This window comes from Ovis canadensis, chromosome 3 (assembly GCF_042477335.2).
Source record: "Ovis canadensis isolate MfBH-ARS-UI-01 breed Bighorn chromosome 3, ARS-UI_OviCan_v2, whole genome shotgun sequence".
Lineage (NCBI taxonomy): Eukaryota > Metazoa > Chordata > Mammalia > Artiodactyla > Bovidae > Ovis > Ovis canadensis.
In genome coordinates, this window is record NC_091247.1 from 38,160,024 (window position 1) to 38,187,687 (window position 27,664).

Below are 27,664 nucleotides of genomic sequence, written 5' to 3' on the forward strand. Positions count from 1 at the left end.
GCCTGGAGAATCCCAGGGATGGAGGAGCCTGGTGGACTGCTGTATATGAGGTCGCACAGAGTCGGACACGACTGAAGCGACTTAGCAGCAGCAGAGGCAGCAGCGCCATCTGGAAAGCCCACAGAAGGGAATGAAGGGGGATTTATGAAGGTCCTCCGTCCTAGCCAATCACTAGCTACACAACCGGAAGCTTGGGACTGATCGACAAACGCAGGCTTTCCCTAAGTATCGCGAGGTAAAGCGGGAAAGTGACCGACCATCGATTGGTTAACGGGATCAGTGACGTCAGACGCAAAGCCCCGGGCCTGCCGCTGGAGCGTGAGGGCCACTCGAATTCCGTTTGGAGGCTTCTTTGATCTCTCACAGTAGACATCATGAGCAAAGCTCACCCTCCCGAGTTGAAGAAGTAAGTATGCGTGGGGCCCGCGCCCAAATGGCCGCTTCCTTGTGTGCCTCGAGTTCCTTAGTTCCCCAGGAGTGTGCCTGGCGTGCGTATTCTGGGCCGCGGACGCCGAGATCCAGGCCAGTGTGGCGCGCTTCGGGGCCTGAGACCCCCGCAAAAGTAATATTTCGGCCGGGTGGATACGGATACCAAAGCCAACAAGGCGCCACCATCTGCTGACTTCCCGTGCCCGAGCTCTGTCTCCCGGACCCTTTCCCTCGTTACTTGAAGGTCTCGAATGCCACACTTTGTTGAGCATCTTGAGTAGCAGCATGTGTTCGATAAGGTGGCTGGAGAGTGATTCTATAAAGGAACCAGGGAAATGGGTGTTTGATAGTATCTGAGGAATCAAAAGCCACCTTAATCTTAGACAGTATTTGTAGCTGTTTCTTTGAACTTTAACGTAGAAATTATATTCCTTTTTCTTGATTTCTTGTTCGTAGGTTAAATTTGTCGTGTGATATCTACTCTGTTAACAGAGCTGTGTGAGAATATTCATGTTTCTAATTAGAGAAGGTTTTAGGTTGTGTGTGGGGGAATGCGGTTGAACCCAGTAAAATCGACTCCAAGTAGGTTATTCCTACTGTAGATGACACCCAATTTAAGTTTTAGCGTCCTGAATCACTCTTGGCTGAACTTAGCAAGTTCCATGTTTCCTGAGTAACTTCTCTGTCGTCTTTGTACTATGTAATGCCAGAATTCTGCATTTATTAGTTGGCTAGCAGCAAGGGTGGAAAATTGATCCAGGAGTCAGTTTCTGAGGCAGCCCACCTGGTCTGCCTTGTGTACAGTTAATTTATGCTTGCCCCATAAAGTCAGACTTAAGGGAAAGTTCATATTTAATGATTTTGTATTTAAATGCACATTTGTATTGAAGCCATATTTTGTGCAAAATCTCCGTGTATATTTTAGTCTGTTAATTAAGACAATTATGAAGCCATTTGCCTGACATTAAGAAAAAGAAAGATTGCAGTTAGTGAGCTGGTGAAATCTTAAAATGTCTTCTGAATTCATCATGAACTGGTGAAATTATTTAACAAAGGACCATTCTCTACTTGAAGACTTCCTTTTGATTAAGACATTATTTGAGAATTTCAGAGGCTGAAACTGGTTTTAACACCTTTCTCTGCTTATCTAGATTTTATGAGTTGTGAAATCCTGTCAGGTTGACCTCCACAATGGTTGTTAGCATTTTTCTTCCTTTACATTTCTCACAGATACCATCTTTAATAAGTGTATACCCTTCTCCTAGTTTAGTATGACTCGGTGGTTCTTAACTGCAGGAATGGGAGTCTGGTTCTGCCAGAATCTAGTAGGTAGAGGCCAGGGTTGCTGCCAAATGTTCTACAGCGCACTGGACATCACTCAACAACAGAATTATCCGGCCCCAAGTGTCAGTATGCTGAGGTGGAGATACCCTGGCCCAACCAGATTCTTCCTAGTGCTCTTAAAAATGGATGACAGAGTAGTCTCTCTGTTTTTTTTCCTTCCAGTTTTCTTGAGATATAATTGACATACAGCACTGTGTAAGTTTAAGATGTATCGCATGATGATTTAACTTACACACGCCACAGCTGTCTTGCCCGCAGCTGATTCTGCTGCAGTAACTTAACTGCTGTCTACATAGCAGAGTGCAGACTTCTTAACCCAGCATTTAGGGCCCTCCATCTGAAATCCAGGCACCAGATTCTACACACATTAATAGTTGAATACTGTGTTCTCCAGCCAAACTGACCATTTGATTTTATCAGACTTTTTCACTGCTGTGTGACTTACAAAATTTCATTTAAACTTTCTGAGCTTCAGTTGCCCGTCTATTAAATGGTGGTAATTATTATTAATTTATATGTTATGTAATTTATGGGCTTGCCAGGTGGCGCTAGTGGTAAAGAACCTGCCTGCCAGTGCAGAAGACATAAGAGAGTTGAGTTCGATACCCGAGTTGGAAAGATCCCCTGGAGGAGAGCATAGCAACCCACTCCAGTATTCTTGTCTGATTTATCTTTGAATTCTCCCATGATATACATTAAAATTGAATGAAGAGTCACATTTTTTAGCCTGTAACTGGAAGAGGTAAAAACTGGTTTGACTACATGTATTCATATTATTCTATGCTGATGATATGGAATTTTATTGTTTAATTCAAATTATTTAACTTCAAAATACGTATTTTGCCAAAGTGAACTTCTGTGTTGAAGAATATCCTGAACACTTAAGATTGATGTTTAACACTAAATAAACAACACTACTTATTGTCTCAAATACAGAATAAAATACCTGTTGGATTGGGTATGGTTTGATTACCTTCTGGTTTCTTCACAACTTTGTTTGGTTTTGGAAATAACCAAAAATATAACCGAATCTTTGTTTTTCTGTTAAGCCTGTAAATCCTGTTGTTGAAAATTAGGTCAGTATTAAACAACAAGAATGTTACTGTAGTTCACGTCAATATAGAGACTCAATTTAATGTACATTAATATGTTCTAAACTCATTCCATTCTTTATTATCTTCCCCTTCACAAGTTACATTGCTCAGTTAGTATAAGTACTAGCTGAGGTAGCCCATCATTCTCATCCTTTACAGCAGTGCAGAGCTTTTAATTTTTTAAACTTCATTATTCCTGTTACATAAATTTAGCAGATTATATTGACAATATCTAAAATTAGTTATATAATCTTTACCCCTTTTGCTTTTTCAGATTTATGGACAAGAAGTTATCATGTAAGTCTTTTTGGTTTTTTATTTTCAGGGTGTTTTTTGAATATTAAATTAGTTTTTACATCTGCTTTGGTTGTATATTTTATTATTATTATTAATGTTTTGAGAAACTTTATAAAAATTCAAAGCACACAGATCTCTAATTCACATCCATTAAGCAAGCAGGTTTATCAGAATTCTAACTAGACAGCTTTATTTTCTTAATTTCTGATATTTAGTAAGTTTCACAATATTTCAGACTTTTATTTCATATAAGCCTTCTCACTTTGATAAAAATTACAGGATTTTATATTTTATATTTGAAAACCTAACGTTTTTTCCTTTAAACAAAGAACAGATAAGGAATAAAAATCTGACCTGCACAGAACTCGAAGTTTGTAGGGGTTAAGACCATGGCTTTAGAAACAAGCAGCCTTCAGTTTGAATTCCAGTGTTACCCTACAGTAACTGTGTAATCTTGAATCAGTTACTTAAAAATATAATAATTCAGTTGCTTCATAAAAAGTCAAGATGATTCTACTTTATAGGATTCTTGGAAGCTTAAATGTGGAGGTAAATGTAAAATGTTTAGCCCAGTGCTTGGCATATAGTAAAGATATATCAGGGTTTTCTCTCACTTTATTTTTAATGAAGTTTAGTTGATAGTTAATGGTCAGCTTTATTAAATTCCTTTTTCCTTTTACATAGTGAAATTAAATGGTGGCAGACATGTCCAAGGAATATTGCGGGGATTTGATCCCTTTATGAATCTTGTGATAGATGAATGTGTGGAGATGGCAACTAGTGGGCAACAGAACAATATTGGAATGGTGGTAAGTACAAATACAAGATCTCTCTTAGAGATTTAATTTTTCTTTTGGATTAAGCATTAGCATCCCTTCTATCCAGCCCTTGGATTAAACTGAAGTTAGGCAAATTATAGGCAAGATTAGATATTCCAACCCCCTTTTAGTTTAACTTATGGAGGTTATTCAACTGTGGTAATACCCCAGTTACCTGTAGGTTAGATCTGAATCTTACACAGAATCCACTGAGGTCCTTGGACTTGAAATAGCTGTTGGAATTATTTTTGTGCTTTATTCTATAATGAGGCCCATACTGTTCCTTCATCAGAGCCATAGTGAAGTCACTTAGTCATGTCCAACTCTGCGACCCCACGGACTGTAGCCTGCCAGTCTCCTCCATCCATGGGATTTTCCAGGCAGGATTACTGGAGTGGGTTGCCATTTCCTTCTCCAGGGAATCTTCCTGACCCAGGGATTGAACCTCTAGGTCTCCTGCACTGCAGGCAGATGCTTTACCATCTGAGCCACCAGGGAAGCCCCTTCATTAGAGCAGTAGTATAGAGGGTTTTCAAGTTCCCCAGGTGATTCTAATGTAAGCCGAAGATTAACTGTTGATCCAGAGCTTTTACAGTTAATTCTTCAATGAAGAGTTTTTGTTTTTGTTTTAAGCAAACAAATAAAAATTATGCTGAGTTCACCTCAAAGCAATTGAAACTATATCTAAGGGTGCTATTTGTGTTTGTGTATGCTGTTACAAGATCTTGTGTAATTTTAATGTGTGCTGAGGATTACTACTTATCAAACTTCAATGTTTATGCATTCCCAGAAGGTTAATTACCCTTTCCAAGGCTTGTGTTATTGCTTGTTTCAAGTATATTTCCATTATTGCATTTTGAAAAGCAAATCAGACAGGGTTTGAAAAACAACTTGGAGTCCCTAGATATGAGTCTCCCTGGCCTCTTGCACACATTTCATGTAGATGGACCTTCTTGTCAGGTACAGTCCCCTTGAGATTCTGTTGAAAATGAATACAAGTCTGGCAAATCATTAGCATTTTCTTATAAAAGAGAGTTTTAAAAATACCCCAAGATTTCCCTCTAGCCCTTCCTTTTACAGATTAGGAAATCTTCATTCTGATAGAGGGTAGATTAGGGTTTTGGTTCATATATCAAAAGATTCACAAAAAAAGAATTAAAAAGGGAATTGACATTTAAAGTTCTAATTTGAGGAAATAACTTTTGAGAATGTGTGGCACTTTTCAGAATTTTTATTAGTGAAAGTATTGGTGTTATTCTTATAATTTTCCCCCTTATTTTGATAGGGTTAATTTTCCTTACGTGGAAACTGGTCCAACTTACTGTGATAGACAGTCTGTTCTTCCATCTCTGATGCATGTTCTGTGACTAAAATGTAGGTGCTAATTCTTATGGCTGAGTTAACACTTTGAACATGAAATAAGGATAATATATCAATTTTCTTTAATTAAAAAACAGCCTAAAGAAAATGCAAGAATGGTTTTTCTAAGGGAAAGGAGGGAAACTAGTTACTATTTTTTCAATCCACTGGCTCAGACTCTGCTCCCAATGAGTGGGGCCCAGGCTAAATCCCTGGTCAGGGAGCTAGATCCCAAAAGTCACAACTAAGACCTGGTGCAACCAAATAAATTTAAAAAAAAATTTTTTTTTTAAGAAATTACTTAATACAGGATCTGTCAGGTGGATAATTACCTAATGATGTCTCAATTAGCCTCTACTGAAATATAACCAGAGTAGTCAGTAGCCTCACCTCTGTCTTATTTCCTTAAGATTCCACTCCAAGGTTCCCCTAAGAAAATACTAAAAATTGTGTAGTTTTTGTTGCTATGTGTTTCAGGAGTTCTTACTGGCTTTGTGCGTCTGTAGCTCCAATTTAGGTTTGTATTCTTTATTAGGCAGTTACGCCCCTTCATGAAAAGGCCTGGGCAACACTTTGCCAAAACTTAGTACTCAAGCCCAATCCAAGGAGCAGTATGGAATTCTGGACCATGGTTCCAGTTTGATCTGGAATATGGGGCATCCAACACAGTGGGAAAAGAGGAAGAGCCCTGAGAAGCAGAGGTGTTCACGACGAGCCTTAATTCCTGTGTCTTATGTGAGAAGGCAAAGAAGTATGTGATACATTTTAGAAAACGTTGAGGAAAGTGGCAGTTTTATTTTTATATTTTAATGATGCCAAAAAGAAAAGGCCCATAGATCTGAAAATCTTAATTATCTGAAATAACTTCTCTTCACCGCCCACCACTTCTGGGGAAAGTGTCACAAATGGACAGGTTCAGAAGGAACTAGGAAGAACGCTACTTGGTTTTTAAGTTTTGATTGGTGAGAAGTCATGCTCATCTTCTGTTGCAAATAAGCCAACAGTTTAAAACTCTTGAACACTAGGAGTCATGTTGTTCAGGTGTCTTCATTTCTTTTCCTAATTTGTTGAGTGAGAGTCTGTAGCTTCTTCCAGTCTCCATTGTCATTTTCAGTGCAGCTCTATAATTCTTTGCCACTTTCTCACCATAATCATTGCTGTTTGTCTCTGCCAGGCTCCCCAACACTTTCCCACCTGTCATGGTCCTTCCCAGCCTGTCACCTGCAGTAATCAGATGCAGGTCATCTGGTTACTTAATTGAGCCTTTCCTGAGCCTGCCACTGCTTTAGGCACTGAGTAGGTGCACCAAGCAAGTCCTTGCCCTCACAGAAATGACACTAGAGTGAGGAAGACAGTATATAACAGTGTGTGTAATAAATAAAGCAAGTAGAATGAGAGGAGAAAGGAACAAGGTATAGCTATTTTTATGCCAGCTGCCTCCCAGCATAGCTCCACTTTGAATCTGACTCAGCAAAAGTCACTCAGTTGTGTCTGACTCTTTGTGACCCCATGAACTATACAGTCCATGGAATTCTCCAGGCCAGAATACTGGAGTGGGTAGACATTCCCTTCTCCAGGGGATCTTCCCAACCCAGGGGTGGTCTCCCACATTGTAGGCGGATTTACCAGCTGAGCCACCAAGGACGTCCATGAATACTGGAGTGGGTAGCTTATCCATTCTCCTGCAGATCTTCCTGACCCAGGAATGGAAGGAAGCAGGGTCTTCTGCATTGCAGGTGGATTCTTTACCAGCTGAGCTACTAACAAAGCCCGGAATCTCACTCAGGATGCCTCCATCCTATCCTTTCACTTGTCTGGCTCTATTGAACTGATTTGTGGTTGCATTGCCTACAGTCCACAGGGCTCCTTATTTTCACAGTCCCATTCCAGTTTGACTTTTCTATCCCATTTTACCAGCCATTTCACCTATGCTTCATGAGTATCCTGACTTACCTTATTTCATAGAAGATCCCCAGGAGTAGAAAATGGCAACTCGCTTCAGTATTCTTGCCTGGAAAATCTAATGGACAGAGGAACCTGGTGGGTTATAATCCATAGGGTCGCAGAGAGTCGGTCACAACTGAGCATCTGAGCACTCACACACATTGACTAGGGGGAAAAAAAGCCTCACAAACTGACATTTAATAAAACCATTGATGAGTTGATGAAAATTCTTTAAATCATCATCGATACATCTATTGAACGAATTGTGTTCTTTTCAAATTCATTTTTTCTTAGGTAATACGAGGAAATAGTATCATCATGTTAGAAGCCTTGGAACGAGTATGAACAATGGCTGTGTTCACCAGAGAAATCAACGCTTCCATGTGTCCCCTCTCCACATATTATTACCAGAAAAATTGGGTTGTGTACATTTTCTTAACTTTTTTGTTAAATAAACTTTTGTAATAGCCAGAAATGCTTTCTTAGCTGTTCTCAACTTAGAATATCTGCTCTTACTCTGATTTTTTTCTGTCATGACCTGTTATTGGTTGAGACTGATTAGTTCAGGTTTTTAATGCATTAAAATAGAAAAATCTTATTAAATATGAAACATTGGCAAGATGCCCTCTTCCCATATCTTTTACTACTGAACAAAGTTAAAGAAGCTGCAAACCTGAATGGGTTTCTTCTAAAACATTAACTGGAATTTTCAAAGTTATTGCAATAACTTGGACAGACTCTGACTTTTTCACATACATCTACATTCCAAGTACAGTTTCACTCAAACAACATGGGTTAAACTGTGCAGGTCCACTTATATACTGGTTTTTTCCAGTAGTAAAAATACTACAATACTACACCATCCATGGTTGAATCCACGGATTCCAAACGGAACAGAGGAACTGCATATGCAGAGAGCTGACTGCTCAGACGGTCAGCATCCATAACCCCCCCAGTGTTTTAAGGGTCAACCATATAGTACAACAGAAGTAAAACACAAAAATAATGATGTCATTGTTTTATTTTGAACATAAGTGGGAAAAAATTTTGAATACAAGAATAGAAATACAATTCCAGAGGAAAACATTCCAGTGCATTGTGGTTCTTTGTGGGGTAGAAGATGGTGATAATGCTGCCCATAATATACTCACCTAGTTTGTAAATTTTACGGTGCAAACTCCAGTAAGAGAATATCACAGACATGGATCATAAACCTAACTTTTAAAAAATCTATGAAACAAATGCTTAAATTTATTTTTGTGATCTAATAGAAAGCCTACAAATCATGAATCACTTTAAAACTAGAGAGTGGGGTATACACAGTATGTGAGGTACTTACAAACAAGTATGCAAAATGGTATTCCCTATTTATAGGAAATGTTTACAGAAAAAATATAGCTAGAAGGATCAAACTAGAGTTGATGTGAAGGCCATACATTTTTATTTTTCCATTCTCCCCTTTAAACCTTCCCTAACATTGCAACCACATAAAGTTGAATTTTAGAACTGGTAGAATTTCTAAGTGTGGCTCCTAACCGGCAGCATCACGTAGGACCATAACAGAAATGCAATCTTTCGTATGCTACCCCACACCTAATGCAACATTCTAGGGGTGAGGCCAGCCATGTTTTAACAAGCCTTCCAGTAACACTGGAGCAGGACTTGCATAATCTTTTCCAGTCTCTTCTGTAAAAATTTCACTTGAGTAGCCTCCTGGGATAGTGGGCCCTGACAGGGCCTTCTTCCAATTAAATCTTGAATTCTGTTAGTTGCATTAAAATTAATATGCTTACTATATGGATAACCTTTTTGCTCTTTAACAACTTCAGATGCCTCACTGGAAAACAATCAGAGTTGGGGTTTGATATAACAGCAGTATTTAAAACTGGTGTTCTAAAAATATTTGCCATTGCAAAACAAGTCTACAGATGTTAGAGATTATTCCACTAGAATTCACCCACTTTTAGCATATACACAACAGTGCTATACTCTATGTACTGTCTTTAAAACCACAAAAGGAAAAAAGGAATGCCTCTTAACATACTTAAGAATAAAAATAGTAAAAAGCTAACTCTGACAAACTATAAATTTAATTCCTGCCTCTACATCAAATATCTTGGCAGTTTTATCAACATATTCACAATTGTAGAGAATAAATCACTCTAAGAATCAATGTTCTTTTTGCTAAAAGGAGCAACTGCTATAATCCGGAGGAGGACTTTTTTAAAAAGACAATATATGTTAACTTGGTTGCAGTTCAGTTACTTTTAGAATTCACAAGTTTTTACTTGTTTTGTCCTTTCCAGTGACTATAAGAACACTCATGATCTTTGTACAGGTGGAGAATCGGGTCTCTTGGCTACATCCTGGAATCATTCAGGAAGCAGTCCTACAGGTGATTGCAATGTATAGCTGAAACACCACCTCAAAACAAGGTTTCAACAACCTATTTCTCAATCAAAATGCTACAGTACCTTCAGAAGCATTTAACAGTTTGAACACAAACTGGATCTCATTAAGTGTGGGGTCACTGAATATATTCTAGTGCCAGAGGCTCTAGAGTCATCTAAGTCGCCTCTGCTGTGAGACTGTCGATGCTTCCTACTACCAAGACTACTAGAGTTCTCACTGAGAGAAATCCTTTGCAACGTGGATTTGCTTTGATAATGGACTGGGTTTCTCGGGACTTTAAGGCACTAAAAACCCTTTGAAAACATCATAAACCCCCCCATCAGTGACTCTAAACCCCAGTTGTCCGACTCTTTGCGGCCCTGTGGACTATAGCCCACCAGGCTCCTCCGTCCATGGGATTCTCCAGGCAAGAATACTGGAGTGGGTTGCCATGTCCTTCTCCAGGGGATCTTCCCGACCCCGGGATCAAACCCAGGTCTCCCGCAGTGCAGGCAGATGCTTTAACCTCTGAGCCACCAGGGAGGCAGTTGTACATTAGGAACTCTAAGAAGCTACAAAAAGCTGAGGTCCTATCCTCAGTCCATTAAACTAATCTCTGTTGTGGGGCTTTATCACCATTTTTCAAAGCTCCTCAGGTGACGGTTTGATAATAGAAGACAAATTTAAGAAATTTCTTAAATCAATAGCCTATACTTGCTTTTCATTTTACTTGAGATTTTTGTGTGACATCCTTATACTACGCTAAGACTCCTGAACTTCACCCCTAATGAAATAGAGACAGAAGCAATCAAAAGAACATTCTGAAAGTCAAGGCTTCAAGCATGGGCATATGTCCTTTGCAAAATGTAAGTTACTAGAGCCAGGCATAAGATACCAGTTCCCATGGTAAATTTTACCTGAATGAAGATCACATCCAACTGTGAAACGCAGATGAACTAGTCCTGAACTAAAAGGTAAGTCTTCCTGAAGGGCTCAGCTTAAAATGCTTTAAAGTTTTGTTCAAAATCCAGGGCCCATCCCAGACCTATTAAATCAGAACCTCCAGAGGAGCTAAGAGAATTCATATGTCTAACAAACTCCAGGTGATTCTTATGATCAGACAAGTTTGGGAAATGCTGCTGAGGGATATTCAAGAGTTGACTTTTGAAGATGCGATAGCTTTACCTTCATGCTTAATTAGAACCTTGCGTTTCTCATGACTCACTGGGATTATTTTGTTAAATGATAATGGTGAAATATCTGATTCAAAATCATCTCTGTTCAGACTATGTTCTTTTTTTTTTTGCCAGTGATATTCCATTTGGAACCAGGAGGGGGATAAAGGAGAGAGTGGTATTTCATAGTTCCGTTTTAAGTCTCTCATATAAGTCCTCTTGGTCAATCATGTGTGTGTTCCCATTCCAGCGGTGATAGGCGAGGAGAGCAGCATTGTAGCCTGCAATGGCACTCATTTCCATGGCACTTGCTGCAAACTCTATGCCGTTGAGGTAATAAAGTCGATCATGGAGTATGATGGAGGGGCATTTCTCTGGAGGCGTATAATGAGGGTATGCAAGCCATGACTGCTTCACAGCATAATCGTAGGACACAAAGAGCTTTAAAATTTGTTCTTTAGTAAGTGGTGCTGCAGAAAAGATCTTCCAGACACGTGCTATATCTGCTTTTGGCTGAGGATTACTGTCTTCTTCTACAGGGGACACAAGCCCAATGCTGTTAATGAATAAATCTGGATTATCAGTGGTTAAGACTGTACCAAGATGAAACTCATTTAAGGCTCTAGAGCTAAAGACAGTGGAATTCAACTCCCCTTTAATTAAAGTTGTCACTAAAGGTTCGTAGTGTTGATGGAATTCCTCAATTGGAGGATCAAAGTTGAGAAAATTTATATTGGACATTTTCCGATTCAATGGAGTGGCCACCAGGACGATGTCATAGAAGTCTGAATGAGTCTCAGATCCAGTTTGGTAGACCACTTCATACACCTTTGAGGGATTTCCTAGAGGAAATAAGCATTTTTTTTAAGTGTTTCTACCATACTATATGTTATACCTTCTAAAAATAATTCTATACCTTAATAGTTTCTCCATAATTCTAAGGACTTAAACAAGTTTTATCCCTTAAGATAACTGACCCCTGCATTTGTATTACACTGAGGCCAGTTTTCTACTTGGAATGGAAATAAAACCTGTCAACAGGTACAAAATATGAAATGTTTACTTTTGAGGATGAAATTCTTTTTTAAATCCAAAAAGTCATGCCACTGTGCTTGAGCACATGTGTATCTATTTCCACATGACACACAACACCTAACCTCCAATTTAAAATTTCATTTGGAACTGAGTGAGAGATGGAGAAACAGGTTTTTCTCCCTGAGCAATTATTTTCTGCAGGGGAAATTAGGAACAATAAAATAGGACTTCAAGCTTACCTGTCTGCTTGGTCCTTGTTTTCTCCTCTATGGACATTACTAAACCTGATACAAGATTGCTTCTGGAAGCCTGAAGGAGCCTTGAGCAAACAAGTTTATTGCCACCTTTTACTGCCCAAAGGCCAGGATCAGTACCGGACATTGACACTGCCCCTGTCGGCGGCGGGACAAAACGTGTTAATTCTGACTCTGTAAGGGGCCCTCTACCCACTCTCCCCTCCCGAGTAGCTGCATCTGGCTCCAACTCTAGACATTGCCAAATGACCCTCAGAGCAAAGTTTCCCCCAGGTGAGGACCATTCAACTAATAAAATCCAAAGACTCTGTTCTCATAAAAATGCTCATCTACACATGCACAATTTTGCCAACATTTTCATTGTGTCTGAGGTTTCACAAAGGAAGGTAGTCATCTCCAAATCATGGCCTAAAGTAAGGAGCCACCAAAGCATCAGGTAAACCACACTGTCAACTAATGTCTGTTAACTATTCCAAGCCCTGACTTACCTACAAAGCCATTGATGTTTGTGGTTTGGCCATAATTTACCCTCATGACAGGAGTAATAATTTCATCAAGGAACTTCTCAGAGAAGCCTGCTTTCTGCAAGGTTTCAAGAAGTGACCGGTTAAATAATCCAAGATAGTCGTCCCCTCCTAGGGAATGCAGTAACTTTTCTACGCTACTGAAGGCATAGTCATGAGACTGGTAGCGGTAGATCCTTTTGAATAGAAGAGAAATGGCCATTAAACACCAGATAGTGGAGAGGGTACATACAAAGAAGGAAAAGAGCATCCTGTTTCCTTCGGACGAGTCCATACCAATCCTGTGAGATGCGTCTTCCCCAGGTATCCCAGAGGCTCCTGGCCTCCCTTTCCCTCTATCTCCTCTGGAGGAAGTCCACTATCCTTTGAATTCACTCTTCTGCATGAATATGGTCACTGGCATCACCTTTCAAAAAAGTGGGTATGTCTTGTTCTCATTCATCTTCCAGCACACTTAGACATGTCTAAAATTAAACTTTACCTTTCCACTAGGCTTGATCCTCTCCTCCTGCCCCCAATTCCAACCAAAACAATGGGTTACTCCTAACATTCTACACATCATCCTCAGTTCATTTAGTTTTAAATTTAAACATTTCATTTCTCCTTTCTCCTTCACCCATTTAAGAAGGGAAGCTTATCAATCTTCCTAACATCTCTCCTGTTATTTCTCATCTCCCTGATCTTAAGTGAAGATCTTATATTCAAACTGCTGCTGCTACTAAGTCGCTTCGGTCGTGTAGACTCTGTGCGACCCCATAGACGGCAGCCCACCAGGCTCCCCAGTCCCTGGGATTCTCCAGGCAAGAACACTGGAGCGGGTTGCCATTTCCTTCTCCAATGCATGAAAGTGAAATCGCTCAGTCGTGCCCAATTCCTAGCGACCCCATGGACTGCAGCCTATGAGGCTCCTCCGTCCATGGGATTTGCCAGGCAAGAGTACTGCAGTGGGTTGCCATTGCCTTCTCCATTTATATTCAAACTACTAACATGAATAACTAATTTATCTGCCTCTAGTTTCTTTTTATATAATTTTTTTATATTTGTTTGTGTTAGCATATGGAGCATCAGTTTGAGCCAGACACTGTTCTAGATGCTGAGGATACAGAGGTCAATACAACACAGAAAGAAAAACTGCTGCCATAACAGAGCTTTTGTTTTAGATGGGACAACAGGCAATAAAATAAACACAAGCAACTTACATAACAGTTTGTGCTAAACTGCTTCAGTTGTATATGACTCTTTGGGATCCTATGGCCTGTAATCTTTCAGGCTCCTCTGTTGGTGGGATTCTCCAGGCAAGAGTAATGGAGTGGGTTGCTGTGCCCTACTCCAGGGGATCTTCCTGGCCCAGGGATCGAACCCGTGTCTCTTACATCTCCTGTACTGGCAGACAGGTTCTTTTATCAAGGAGAAAAGTAAACCAAAAGATTGGAAACACTTGGAGCTGGCAGAGAAGCAGAGAGATCCAGGAGAGCAGGAGGAGGCACAGACAGAAAAAAGTAGTGGAGGTGGGATGAAGGACTTCCAAAATGGAGTAAGGACCTTACAAAAATCTGCCCCTACATAAAAGCAATGAGAACACTGGCAAACACTGTCAACATCAACTTTTTTGGAACTCTGGAAATAAACCAAACACTTGCTAAAATCCCAGGAATATTTAGATGGCTGACTGTAAGAACAAATGAGCCTTGTGGTATTTGAACTGTCCCTAAGCTCATTCCCATCTTGCTAGCAACAAGGCTGCCTTCAAAATCAGCAGCCTTGCAACCACAATACCTGTGAAACCAGCAAGCTGGCAGCCACAGAGGCAATAAGACACGTTTAGAGCATCCCCAAATTCCCATTGTCAGAGAAGCGCCACTATTTGCCTTATCGTGACTTGTTCTTTTTTGATTAAAAATTTTAAAGGATATAGTCCATTTACAAAATTGGGAAAGGAGTTCATCAAAGCTGTAACTGTCACCCTGTTTATTTAACTTATATACACAGTACATCATGTGAAATGCTGGGCTGGATGAAGTTAAAGCTGGAATCAAGACTGCCAGGAGAAATATCAGTGACCTCAGATATGCAGAAGATACCACCTTAATGGCAGAAAGTGAAGAGGAACTAAAGAGCCTCTAGAGGAAGGTGAAAGAGAGAGTGAAAAAGCTGGCCTAAAACATTCAAAAAACTAAGATCATGGCATCCAGTGCCATCACATGGCAAATTGATGGGGAAACAATGGAAACAGTGACAGACTATTATTCTGGGCTGCAAAATCACTGCAGATGGTGACTGCAGCCATAAAACTACAACATGCTCTCTCCTTGGAAGAAAAGCTATGACAAACTTAGCATATTAAAAAGCAAAGACACCACTTTGCCAACAAAGGTCCACAGAGTCAAATCTAAGGTTTTTCTGGTAGTCACGTACGGATGGGAGGGTTGGACCATAAAGAAGACGGAGCGCCAAAGAACTGATGCTTTCGAACTGTGGTGCTGGAGAAGACTCCTGAGAGTCCTTTGGACTTCAAGGAGATCCAACCAGTCTAGAAAAAGGAAATCAAGCCGGAGTATTCTTTGGAAGGATTGATGCTGAAGCTCAAATACTTTGGCCACCTGATGTGAAGAGCTGACTCAGTGGAAAAGACCCTGATGCTGGGAAAGACTGAAGGCAGGAGGAGAAGCAGACGACAGAGGATGAGATGGCTGGGTGGCATTATTGACTCAATGGACATGAGTTTGAGCAAACTCCTGGAGACAGTGAAGGATGGGGAAGCCTAGCGTGCTGCAGTCCATGGGTTGCAAAGAGTTGGACATGACTGAGCAACTGGACAATTCCACGTACAATTACAAAATATTGGCTACATTCCCCATGTTGCACAATGCATCCTGCAGCCTATCTTACACCCAATACTTTATACTTTCTATGCCCCCACCCCAACATTGTCCTTCCCCTCTCACCACTGGTAACCACTAGTTTGTTCTCTGTATTTGCTCTCTGTATGTGTGAGTCTGCTTCTTTTCTGTTATAGCCACTAGTTTGCTGTATTTTTTAGACTGTTTATGTGTGCATGCTCAGTCGTGTCCAACTCTTTGAGACCCTATGGACTATAACCCATCAGGCTCTCCTGTATTCCAGCAAGAATACTGGAATGGGTTGCCATCTCTTTCTCCAGGGAATCTTTCTGAACCAGGGAGCGAAACTGTGTCTCCTGCATTGGCAGGAGGATTCTTTACCAGTGGGAAACCTTTTCTTTTCAGATTAGGGCTTGTCTTTTTTTACCTCACTCTATACACTGAGCACATCTGTCAAAAACTTTTGTTGCCTGAGTTTGTGATACCAAGTGGGACTAACAAGAGGCTTATCAGAAGATTTTAAGAAGAAATACTGGAGAATGAAAAACTCCAATTCGTTTCCAGGGACTTAGAAGGCCATGCCCATGTACAAGACTGTCACATGCCCAGGAGAGACCTGAGAAGGCCCTCGTCTGTCACCTTCGGCTGACCTTGAGGCTTTGAGCAAGCCAGAAGTAAAGGCTAGAACTATAAATCACCTGCCAGAGCACTGCAAGCAATCCTCACACACATACACTTGAGTAGTCAAACATGACAAAGAATACTGACTTCACAGAATTAGTTCCAGAATCACTAACAAACAAGCAGCAACAGTAACAAACCCCGGGGTGCACGGATTTCTGATGTCCAGAGTTACTATTCAATATTATTTTAAACATCCAGTTTACAACAAAAATCAACAGAAATCCTCCCTAAGAAAACCCAGACATTGGACCTGCCAGACAAAGACTTTAAATCAGCAACTATAAATATGCTCAAAGAAGTAAAAGAAGCCATATCTAAAGAAGTAAAGCACGTATGAAAACAACATAGATAGGGACTTCCCTGGTGGTCCAGTGGTTAATACTCTGGGTTCCCAACGTAGGGGACACAGGTTCGATCCCTGGTTGTGGAACTAAGATCCTGCATGCCACACATCTTGGCCACAAACAAAGAAATGTAGATTAGAACAAACATAGACTGCTAATAAAGAGAAATAAATAATAGAAAATAAAAATAAACCGTGGAGTTGAAAACAGTAGATAAAATTTAAAATGAGATGTAAGGGAAATGTAAGGGAAGTCACGGTTCCTGACTCCTCTTTGGCAACCTCTGTGGCTCCTAATCCTGGTTTTTGTGACACAGGTGCTACTACAAGCATTTAACAACTGGATTGAGGGCGAGAGGAAAAGGGGTGACAGAGGATGCGATGGTTCAGTGGCATCACTGACTCAACAGACATGAGTCTGAGCAAACTCTGGGTAATAGTGAAGGACAGGGAAGCCCAGCATGCAGCAGTTCATGGTGTTGCAAATAGTCGGAAATGACTTAGTGACTGAACAACAACAACAGCATTAAACAGAAAGCAGACTGATTACATCCCTGGAACTGAGTCGAGACTCCCTGCTGAGGGCAAGGAAAAAGATTCCTGGGGAAGAGAAAACATGCAGGCAGAAGCTGTTTCGTAAGACCAGCAGTATTTCACTATTTAGCAACTGGCACATGATGGCTCAATACTTGCCCTTTGTCCAACAGGGTATGATGGATATGATAAAATTATCAAAATAAGATCTGCATGTTCCTATAGAAAGGAACAGAAATGTGTGGCCCTTTAAACAACATAACAGCACTCTATAATCAAGTATCAAAGATACATGGCAGGGCAGTGGGAGAGGGCGTAATTCCATGCTTTGGATTGTTTTATAAATCAAAAATAGTATAATATTCAGGGAACTATATGCAATGTATGTGTATGTGCTTAGTCACAGCTGTGTCTGACTCTTTGTGACCCCATGGACTGTAGCCTGCCAGGCTCCTCTGCCCATGGGATTCTCCAGGCAAGAATACTAGAGGTTGTCATTTCCTTCCACCCAGGAAGATAGATTCTTTACTATCTAAGCCACCAGGAAACCCCACTATATGCAAAATCTTGTGATAAGTCATAATGGAAAAGAATATTAGAAAAGAATGTATATATGTATTAATAAATCATTTCGCTGTACAGCAGAAATTAACACAACATTGTAAATCACTATACTTCAATTAAGTAATTTTTTTTAAATTCAGAGGATAACTGGTTTACAATGTTGTGTTGGTTTCTGCTGTACAACAACATGAATCAGCTGTAAGTATATATACATATATCCCATCCCTTTTGAACCTCCCTCCCACCCCCTTATCCCACCCTTCACATTTTAAAAAAATAGATAATCTATGTATCCCCTCCTCGGGCCTTTTTCACAGTTCTGTAGTACACTAAATTCACTTCAAAAGTGATTTCTTAATTTCTCAAAGGGCAATTCTCTACATGTCAAGAAAACTGATTCACGCAGGCGAGGCTGTATCTCAGGCGATGTGAACTTGCCTTTCCTGTTGAGGATGCAGCGACATGCCACCTTTCTCTAAAAAGTGACTAGCTCTACACAAACTCTATACGTTTTCCTAGTGAACTGCTTGTCTCTCTGCTAGTATATATATTCTTTAAGGGCAGGGGTATGTTCTAGGTTCTACCTCTTCAAGACTGAGACTACTGCCTGGCACATACTAAGCACTCAATATTTGGTGAATGAATAAACGAATGAATGACTACTTTAGAACAACCTGCACTATAGCTGACCTTTCCAGTAACTGGAAAGATGTTCAGGGAATTAACCTCAGAATGATGCTTAAAAAGAAAGAAATCTCCAACTACTACAAGTTACAAAAACTAGAATATATATTTATCTTATTCAACTCTTACAAGCTGAATTTCTCCGAGATCTAAAACTGTAAACCAGCATAAAAGTTAGCACATGCCAACAACCTTAAAAAAAAAAAGTTTATATCATACTTGTATATGTACAGTTGAGTCCCTTCGCTGTCTACCTGAAACTATCACAACATTGTTAAACGGCTATACCCCAATACAAAATAAAATATTTTTTTTTAATAAGCTATAGTTTTCCAAGTCAGAATGGTTTTCCTTTTAATATTCTCTTGGCTGAGCCGTATAGCATGTGGCATCCTAGTTCCCCAACCAGGGATCAAATGTGCGCCCCCCGCATTGGAAGTGTGGAGTCTTAACCACTAGTCCACCAGGGAAGGCTCTAGACTGGCTATTTTATGTTATTTTGCTTACTTACCAAAAGAACTTTTTGAAAATACAAAAAAAAAAGAGAAGGAAAAGAGGCACCTATATTCTCACTATGCAGGACAGTGTGGGAATGTAATACCTTAATTTAAATTCTTGGGGCACAGAACTGATATGCTATTTCAGGCTGCTGGCTCACTGAAACATCATGTCACAGTTAAATAAAGCTCATTTAAGTTTTCCACAAGCTCTTGTACGTATCACCTCATCCATCTACATACAACACTAAAACAGTTCAGAGATTAAGAGGGAAGACTCTGGAGCCAGACTGCCTGGGTCAGAACTCCAGCTCCACCAGTTACTAGGCAGGTGGACTTGCATGCCTAAAGCCTCTCCATGCCTCCACCTTCCAGTAACCTACAAAAAGCAGCTAGTAACAGTACCCACCTCAGAGAGCTGTTGGAAGACATCAAGGAGTTAGTATGTGTAGAGTATTTAAAAGTGTCTGACACCATTAAATAAGTATTTGCAAAATATGTTTTCAGAACCAAAAATAAATGACCCTTTCACGTTCCAAGTGGATAAAAGCCCTGCATATCATATACAAAACATTTTTCCTAACGACCTTACAAATAAAATAGGCTTTGTGGTTAGGTAGAGAACTGTTCCAAAAAACTGTAATTCCTACAGATTATTTAATAAAAGGTCTTAGGTTAAATGGAAGAGAAAAAATTACCTCATAAACTTGTCTAATATATCCTCTACCCACATGTGCATTCGGAGGGACTGAAATCCATAGTGCCAAATTAGTTTAATCATGTTAATTATAAACCAGCTGCTCTCCTCATATACCAGAGTCTCTCCATTATACACCCCCACTAGGCCACTAGGGCTCTGAACAGCAGAGAGACCTGCAAAAACAAAGAAAGGGTAACTAAGTCAATGGTTTCTGTACTGATCAAATGAGGGAAGGTAATCTGAAGCTATGGGGGACACTCTAAAATGAGTGAATCTGGGCTTCCCCCAGTTCTCAGGAAACATGTTAACAGAGCTCTATCTTTAGAACAGTGTGTGATATTCTAGACATCAGTTCAGTTCAGTTCAGTTCATCACACTGTCCAAAAGCAGATTTCCTTAAAGATAGGTTGGATGATCATGCAGCTATATCAAAATTAGAAACTGGCTATATTTAGTCTCAAAAGACTAAAAAAGGCAAAAGAAAAAGCCAAAGGACAGCTGAATTCATCTTAAAATCAGAAATGTCAGACATGACTTTTGCAGCATAAATTGCTCCTGGCACACACTTGCCCTTGTGGAGCGAAGAGGCCCTGGAAGCATCCACAGGAAATGTGGAAAGCAGCTAAGGAAAATAGGATTTCCATTCCTGTGCAAGTCCTATTCTGTGTAACTCAATACTTCTCCTAACTGGAAGGAGGCCAAAATTACACAATATTCCCAGAGGAGGGCCTGCAGAGGCCCCCCAGGCTTCCCCCACAACCTGTCCAATGCCTCTGCTGGTCAGATGTCCCAAGTTCCAGGCACATGTTTGCCCCTACAGCTGAGTGACCTTAAGTCAGACACCTCAACTCTCTGGGCCTCATTTCCACAGCTGTAAAATGAGCATGCTAGGTTTTGCTAACTCAAACCACTCTTTGATTCTTTAACACAAATCCAGAATATATAAGAATCAACAGCAGCAACCATCCCCAACCCACGCCCCATGGCTGTAATTCCAGATAACTGAAGATATACTGTAGTGTCCCATTACAGCAGAGCAGCTCCTAAGGCAGTGCCAATTTGCTCGTAGGAAAGTGAGGAAAGCAGTTTAACCAGCTTCACTGTAAAAGACAATTAATAAGGCAGAAAAGTTTAAGTTCCCTATCTGATAACAATATCCATGCACTTTGAAGTCTGCTTTGCTCTCAGACCAAATTACATACCCAGATCCTTGACAAAACGCTTCATGTGCAGATTTAAAGGATGGATGACAGAACCTCCTGACTCAAATTCTTGCCCCTGCACATTGAAGGTGGCCAGACGGCCTCCCACCTTTCCTTTTTCGAACACGTCAATCTTCACATCTTTCCCAAATTTCTGCCGCAGATAATAGGCTGCTGAAGTGCCACCAATTCCAGCTCCGATAACCGCTATGGTGGGGATAAAAAGGAACAGGGTTTTTTCTCTTACCAGCTTCGCATGTTTGTTTTATAAAGGCCGTAAATCAACAACCGACATTACCTAAAGCAGTTATCGACAATTTAGGGAAGCATGGGGAGGTGGAGGCAAGGGACAGTTGCAGTGAAGACAGAAGGAACTCTAAATCTGGACAGACACTGCCCCCAGACAACAGTAGAAGAAGACTGTTACATTTTTTTTCCCCCAGCCAGATGCCCCAAGCCTCTCACAGTTCGTTGCGGAGGCACCAAGTGGCCCGCACACTCTCCTTTGTGCCCAATGCAAGGGAACAGAGGAGGTGGGGCCTTTACAGCACGCATTTTAAATAAAGTGGCCGCCATTTTTGCCTAATTTGTTCTGTCCCGTTAATAGCTTAATGATCCCAAAGAAAATGGGTTAAAAAGGAATAAAAATAAACAACAACAAAAAGAGGCAAAACAAAATAAACAGGGAGCAAACTACCAAAACGAATCAAACTAAAAGAGTGATTGTTTCCGCTGGGTAGTTGTCCTAGGTAAAGTACTTGTGCAAGCCGGAGGCCTCTGCAAGCCGGCCGACTTCAACAAAGCAGACGGCGGAGAGGTACCCCAGCAGCCCATCACCGGAAGCACACGAGGTCAGCCTGTTTGCGCTGCTAGGTGTGCTGTGCCGGCGTGTGCCTCTCATCTGCAGAGCGGAACTGGCCAGCCGCTCCCTGAGCAGCCAGAGGACCGGCCTCCGAACAAGTGTAGCAAGGGAAGGCCGTGGGAGGGGCCTTTGCTTCCTTGGGGCCCCAGGCCCCAGAGACAGGGGCTGCAGGGACACCGGGCGCCCGCCTACGGACTGATCTGGGTCGCCCCCACCTCCACTGCCCATTTCTCAAGTGGGCATGTCTCCACGCCAGAGAAAGGGCGTTCCCTGGGGCACTGAAAGCGGTTCGGAGGCGCGAACCGGGAAGAGCACCACATTCGCAGCGGGCTGGTTCCCCGCGACCCAGCGGGCGCCCGGCCTGCAGCAGCTGGTAGTGACCTCCCGGCGCGGGGCGCACTCCCGGCGCGGGGCGCACTCTCGCCACCTCCGCAGCGCGCCGCCTCTTCCTCGCCTACCGATCTTCTCCGGCGGGGCCCGCGGCTCGGCGCTCCCAGGGTACCACCAGCTGCACAGCAGCAACAGCCCCAGCCACAGCCGCAGAGTCGAGCATGCGAGCCCAGGAGCTGCGGGTTCCATGGCTCTCCAAGCGCTGCGGTCGCACTGGAGCGCCAGGCTGCCACCCGCATTTGAGTCTGCGCTCTCCGTCCGCCCCGCCCCCTGGCTGGCCTCACCCCTCCAAGCCCCGCCCAGGTCCGCTCCCACCCTACCCCGACTCCTCAGCGCAGGCCCCTGACACCCCAGGGCCACACTTCCCTCCTGGAGTTCCCAACCGGATGGTCTGGGTACTCCAAGCCGGCCCTGCCCCATCCCCCGAAACTCACCCTGCTTCAGGGAGATACCAAAGGCCCCAGAGGAGGCTCACCCCAGCTTTTAATTTCTTCAGCTGTGCCCTCTTCTGTCCGTACAATCGCTCTCGCTCAAACAATGGGCACAGCTAATCGCTGCCAAAAACAGAGCAGTGGTGCAAGAAATACCTGACTGAGTGATTACTAGGTTCGGAATTGCTGGATATGGGATGGATGCGTAAATGATACTAACAGTGACAATGACGGTCGCTCAGTCATGTCCGACTCTGCGACTGCATGGGCTGTAGCCTGCCAGGCTCCTCTGTCCATGGGATTCTGCAGGCAAGAATACTGGAGTTCGTTGCCATTCCCTTCTCCAGGCGATCTTAAAAGGAAAAACGGGGGAGCCCAGGGATAGGATAAAGTGAAAGAAGTGGAAACATTGTGCCAGACATGAATAAAAATAATGTATTGACCTCATATAATAGAACATTATGCAAGCATTAAAAACACTGTAGGATTTATATCGTCCTAGTATTAGGTGAGAAAAGCTGCTAACTGAGTGATGGGTATTATATGATTCCATTTCTGTAATTAAAATACCCCTCCCAGCCAAAAAAAAAAAAAGGAAAAGAAAAGAAAAAAACTTGTACATGACCACGAAGAATAGTATGGATGGAAGGAAAACAAGTTGGATAAAAAGAAAGGTTAAACTTGGAGAAAGGAAGTAGAAAATCCACTACAAAAAAAGGATTCATTTATTGGACATTTATTGAGTTCCTTCCAAGTGGCAGGCTGTGTTCCAGGTATTTGAGAGAAACCAGTGAACAAAATAGTGTTTTTAAAAAATATTAATTATAATGACACAGACATTCTAGTGGAAGGAGACCGATGACAACTAGAATAAACATGCAAATGATGTCGTGTGGGGAAAGAGAAATGGGGAACGGCTTGCAATTTTAAATTGAGTGGTCAGACAAGGCTTCATTGAGCAGAATGGCATTTGATCAAAAGTAAATGGCTACCCACTCCAGGACTCTTGCCTGGAGAATTCCATGGACAGAGGAGCCTGATGGGCTACAGTCCATGGGGTCACAAAATGTCAGAAACAACTGAGTGACTAATACTTGCAGTAAGTGAGAAAGTGAGCTAAGGAAAGAAAGACCTTTCTAAGCAAGGGAAAAGCCTGGCGTGTTTGTGGAACAGCCAGTGGAACACAGTACAAACAGAAACGGAGGCGTTAATGGAACAAGATGCAAGTCACACAAGAACTAAACACTTCCTTGTAAGAATGAGCCTGGCTTCCCTTAAAGTGCCTATTTGAGAAAAACTCAAGGCTGCCAAAAAAATTTAGTATTGGTTCCAGGTAACAAATGAAGATAGAGAGCTCCTATCTTCTAGTCTTAGTGGAAGGACAGGAGACTAAATTTGATAAGGAACAGTTAACGAAAGCAAAGTGATTTCACTTGCCTAATGGCTGCTTCTCAATTTTTGTAATCTTTCACTTCCCTAACTCTACCAGGCCCATGCTAATTCCCCAACTTCCATCCCCTCATTCTCCTTTTAAAACATGAGATCATCTATGTACAAATCAAAGTTGATTTCTACAATTCACACTGGACTTTTCCCTATTGCAATAGTATACTATTGATTAAAATTTAAATACTGATAAGTGTCTGAGTTTGTATTCATACTGCACTTCTCCCCAGTGAAATAGTATATTACTGATGGCAATAAAAATGTAACTAGTATATGGCTTTGTTCGTCTTTGACTCAAATTGATAACACTACCACATCTCCAGGTATTTTTCTTCACTGAAATTAACTCGAAGAAATTCATTTTCATATGTCCTTACTTCCACACATCTCATTTCTTTCTTATTCTAAATAGTATAAACGATATTTATTGCCTTAGGTAAGATAAGGAAATTCAGAGGCAATATGAGAAAAGATAAACGTTTGATTACATAAAACATAAAGATTTTCAGATGGCAAGAAATAGAATTTTAAAAGTTAAAAAAAATACATGAGAATTAATATTTGCCTCTAAAATGACAGACAAGATGGTAGTTTATATCACATACAAAGGGTTCCATACTCAATATAAATACAGACTAAGTACATAGTTAAGTAAATCAAAAAAGAGAAAGCAAGTGTCATTGGTCAAAAAAGACATGTTCAACTCCAGTAGTAGTTTAGAAGAATGCAACTGCAAATAAGGAGAAACCAACTTTCATCAATCATATTAGGAAAAGTTAATAAAAATAACACCTAAATGCAGAAAAAACAAGGCAGAATAGATATAGATCCCAGGTACTATGTTTGTTGGAGTGTGAGTGACAAAACCTTTTAAAAACAATCATTTATTATGATACATATAAAGATAACATTTAATTCATAAATCCCATGTTTGGAAATCTATTCAAAAGAAATTAAAGAATCAGTCATAAGGATATATCTTTTCACTTTCATGCATTGGAGAAGGAAATGGCAACCCATTCCAATATTCTTGCCTGGAGAATCCCAGGGACGGAGGAGCTTAGTGGGCTGCCGTCTATGGGGTTGCACAGAGTCGGACACGACTGAAGCGACTTAAATTAGCATGCTCACTGCAACATTGCTTGAGGGCCAGGATCGGGTGGTAGGGAGGAGGAACAGGCATAAATACTATCAGACATAAGGGAGAGATTCACTGCAACACAAAAATTAGGGGGAATTTTTAATAATAATTTTATTTATTTGTTCTATTTATTTTTGGCTACGTTGAGTCTTCATTGCTGCACGGACTTTTCTCTAGTTGCTGCGAGTGAGGGCTACTTTCTAGTGGCGGTGTGTGAGCTTCCCACTGTAGTCACTTCTCTTGCTGTAGAGTGACTCGGGCTATAGAGCATGGGCTCAGCAGTTGTGGCACACAGGCTCAGTTGCTCTGTGGCATGTGGGATGTTCACAGACCAGGGATGGAACCAGTGTCTCTGCACTGGCAGCTGGATTCTTTACCACTGAGCTACCAGGGAATGTCCAAAAACTGGGGGACATTTAACACCACACTCACATCAATGGACAGATCTCCAGACAGAAAATCAGTATGGAAACACTGGTCTTAAACAACATGGTAAACCAGTTGGATTTTATAATTATATTTAAAAAATTGTATTCAGAACAGCAGAATACACATTCAAGTGCGCTTGCAACATTCTCCAGGATAGATCACATAATAGGCCATAAAATAAAAGTTTACAACTTTGAATCATATCAAACATCTTTACCAATTACAACACTATGAGACTAGAAATCAACTACAAGGAGGAAACGTGCAGAAAATACAATACAAACACATGGAAGCAAAATAATACGCTACTGAACAAACAATGGATCACTACAGAAATCAAAGAGGAAATAAAAAAATACCTGAAGACACATGATAAAACAAAAATGCAATGACTCAAAAGCTATGGGATGTAAAAAAGTAGTTGTAAGAGATAATTATATAGCAACAGAAGCCTACCTCAAGAAACAAGAAAAATCTCTAATAAACAACCTATACTTACATCTAAGGAAACTAATAAAAGAACAAATAAATCTAAGGTTAGTAGAAGGAAAGAATTAAAAAAACTCAGAGAAGAACTAACTAAGTAGAAACTAAAAAAAAGAAAATACTAGTGAAACAAACATCTGGTTCATTGAAAAGAGAAAACAAAATTGACAAACCTTTAGCCAGACTTATCAAGAAAAAAAAGAGAGAGGGACCAAATAAATAAAGTCAGAAATGAAAAAGGTGAAGAAATGAAAAGGGTGAGGATACAACTAATGCCATACAAATACAAAGGATCATGAGAATGGCTGAGTGCTAAACCACTTCAGTCATGTCCAACTCTTTGTGACACTATGGACTGTAGCCCACCAGGCTCCTCTGCCCATATGATTCTCCAGGCAAGAATACTGGAGTGGGTTGCCACGCCCTCCTCTAGGGGATAGTCTCCACCCAGGGATTGAACCCACATCTCTTATGTCTCCTGCCTTGGCAGGCGGGTTCTTTACCACTAGTGCCACCTGGGAAGCCTTCAAAAGAGAGTACTAGGAACAGTTCTATGCCAGTTAAGCGGCAACCTAGAAGAAACTGACAAATTCCTAGGAATGTGTAATATCCCAAGACTGAATCAGGAGGAAATAGAAAATATGAAAAACAGAAAATATACACAAACCAATTATCAGTAATGAACCTGAAACAGTAATAGAAAAACTCCCAACAAATAAAAGTCCAGGGCCAGGTAACTTCACAAGTGAATTCTACCAAACATTTAGAGAACAATTAACACCTCACTTTTAAAAATTTTTTAACTTTTAAAAAACTATCCTAAAAAATTGCAGAGGAAGGAGTGCTTCCAAATACATGTCAAGACCAGTATCACTCTGAAAACAAAACACACAAAGATACCACACCAAAGAGTATAGGCCAATATCACTTATGAACACAGAGGCAAAAATGCTCAAGAAAATATGACCAAACTGAATTCAACAATTACATTAAAAATATCATACAGCGTGATCAAGAATTTATCCCAGGGATGCAAGGATGGCTCAGTATTCAAAAATTAATCTATATGACACACCATGTTAACAAATTGAAGAATAAAAATCATATGATCATCTTGAAAGATACAGGAAAATTTTTTACAATATCCAACATGCATTTAGAATTAAAAATCCCAACAAACTGTGTACAGAGAAAATAAAATTCAACACAATAAGGGCCATATATGACAAGCCCACAGTTAATATCACACTCAACAATGAACAGCTGAAAGCATGAACAGCTGCGATCAGGAACAAGGAAATTGCTCTTGCCACTTTTATCCAACATATTAGTGGAAGTTACCCCAATCAGACAAGTAAAAGAGATAAAAAGAATCCAAACTGGATAGGAAGATGTAAAATTATCACTATTAGATAACACAACACCATATACATAGAAAATCCTACAGGAACTACTAAAGAGTATGAATTTAATACAGAGACATATGTTGAACTTCTATTACTAACAACAAATTATTAAAAGAAATTAAGGGGAAATCCCACTTACAAGCACATTAAAAAGAATAAAATACCTAAAAATAAGTATAAATAAGGAGGTAAGAGACCTGCACTCAGAAAATTATATGAAACTGATGAAAAAAATTACAGACAACATGAACAGATGAAAAGATATACCATGCTAATGAACGGAACAATTTCATATTGTTAAAACGACTGTTACTACCCAAGACAATCTATAGAATCAATACATTGCCTATCAAACTACCAA

The 27,664-nt window shown here is 40.7% G+C and overlaps 2 protein-coding genes across 2 annotated transcripts; one reads left to right on the forward strand and one right to left on the reverse strand.

Annotated features, from left to right (window-relative positions):
• The first annotated feature begins 265 nt into the window (after nucleotides 1–265).
• On the forward strand, nucleotides 266–8,371 carry SNRPG (small nuclear ribonucleoprotein polypeptide G). The gene is made up of 4 exons (XM_069582938.2): nucleotides 266–406; nucleotides 3,142–3,164; nucleotides 3,849–3,973; nucleotides 7,580–8,371. The coding sequence occupies exons 1-4, from the start codon at nucleotides 375–377 to the stop codon at nucleotides 7,628–7,630; spliced, it is 231 nt and encodes a 76-aa protein (XP_069439039.1). The 5' UTR covers nucleotides 266–374; the 3' UTR covers nucleotides 7,631–8,371.
• Nucleotides 8,289–22,337, reverse strand: PCYOX1 (prenylcysteine oxidase 1). Its single transcript, XM_069582918.1, has 6 exons — nucleotides 22,033–22,337; nucleotides 20,713–20,919; nucleotides 19,509–19,683; nucleotides 12,629–12,840; nucleotides 12,126–12,278; nucleotides 8,289–11,693 (listed from the first exon to the last, which is right to left on the reverse strand). Exons 1-6 carry the CDS (start codon nucleotides 22,151–22,153, stop codon nucleotides 11,035–11,037), a joined length of 1,527 nt encoding a protein of 508 aa, XP_069439019.1. The 5' UTR covers nucleotides 22,154–22,337; the 3' UTR covers nucleotides 8,289–11,034.
• Between the last annotated feature and the right edge of the window lie 5,327 nt (nucleotides 22,338–27,664).

Coding starts and splice junctions, on each gene's coding strand:
- PCYOX1 (XM_069582918.1), bottom strand. CDS start 22,153: ATGGAACCCGCAGCTCCTGGGCTCGCATGCTCGACTCTGCGGCTGTGG. Junction 19,684..20,712: donor GCGTTTTGTCAAGGATCTGG/GTATGTAATTTG, acceptor TTGTTTTTGCAG/GTCTCTCTGCTGTTCAGAGC. Junction 11,694..12,125: donor AACAAGGACCAAGCAGACAG/GTAAGCTTGAAG, acceptor TATTTCCTCTAG/GAAATCCCTCAAAGGTGTAT.
- SNRPG (XM_069582938.2), top strand. CDS start 375: ATGAGCAAAGCTCACCCTCCCGAGTTGAAGAA. Junction 407..3,141: donor CACCCTCCCGAGTTGAAGAA/GTAAGTATGCGT, acceptor TTGCTTTTTCAG/ATTTATGGACAAGAAGTTAT. Junction 3,974..7,579: donor AGAACAATATTGGAATGGTG/GTAAGTACAAAT, acceptor ATTTTTTCTTAG/GTAATACGAGGAAATAGTAT.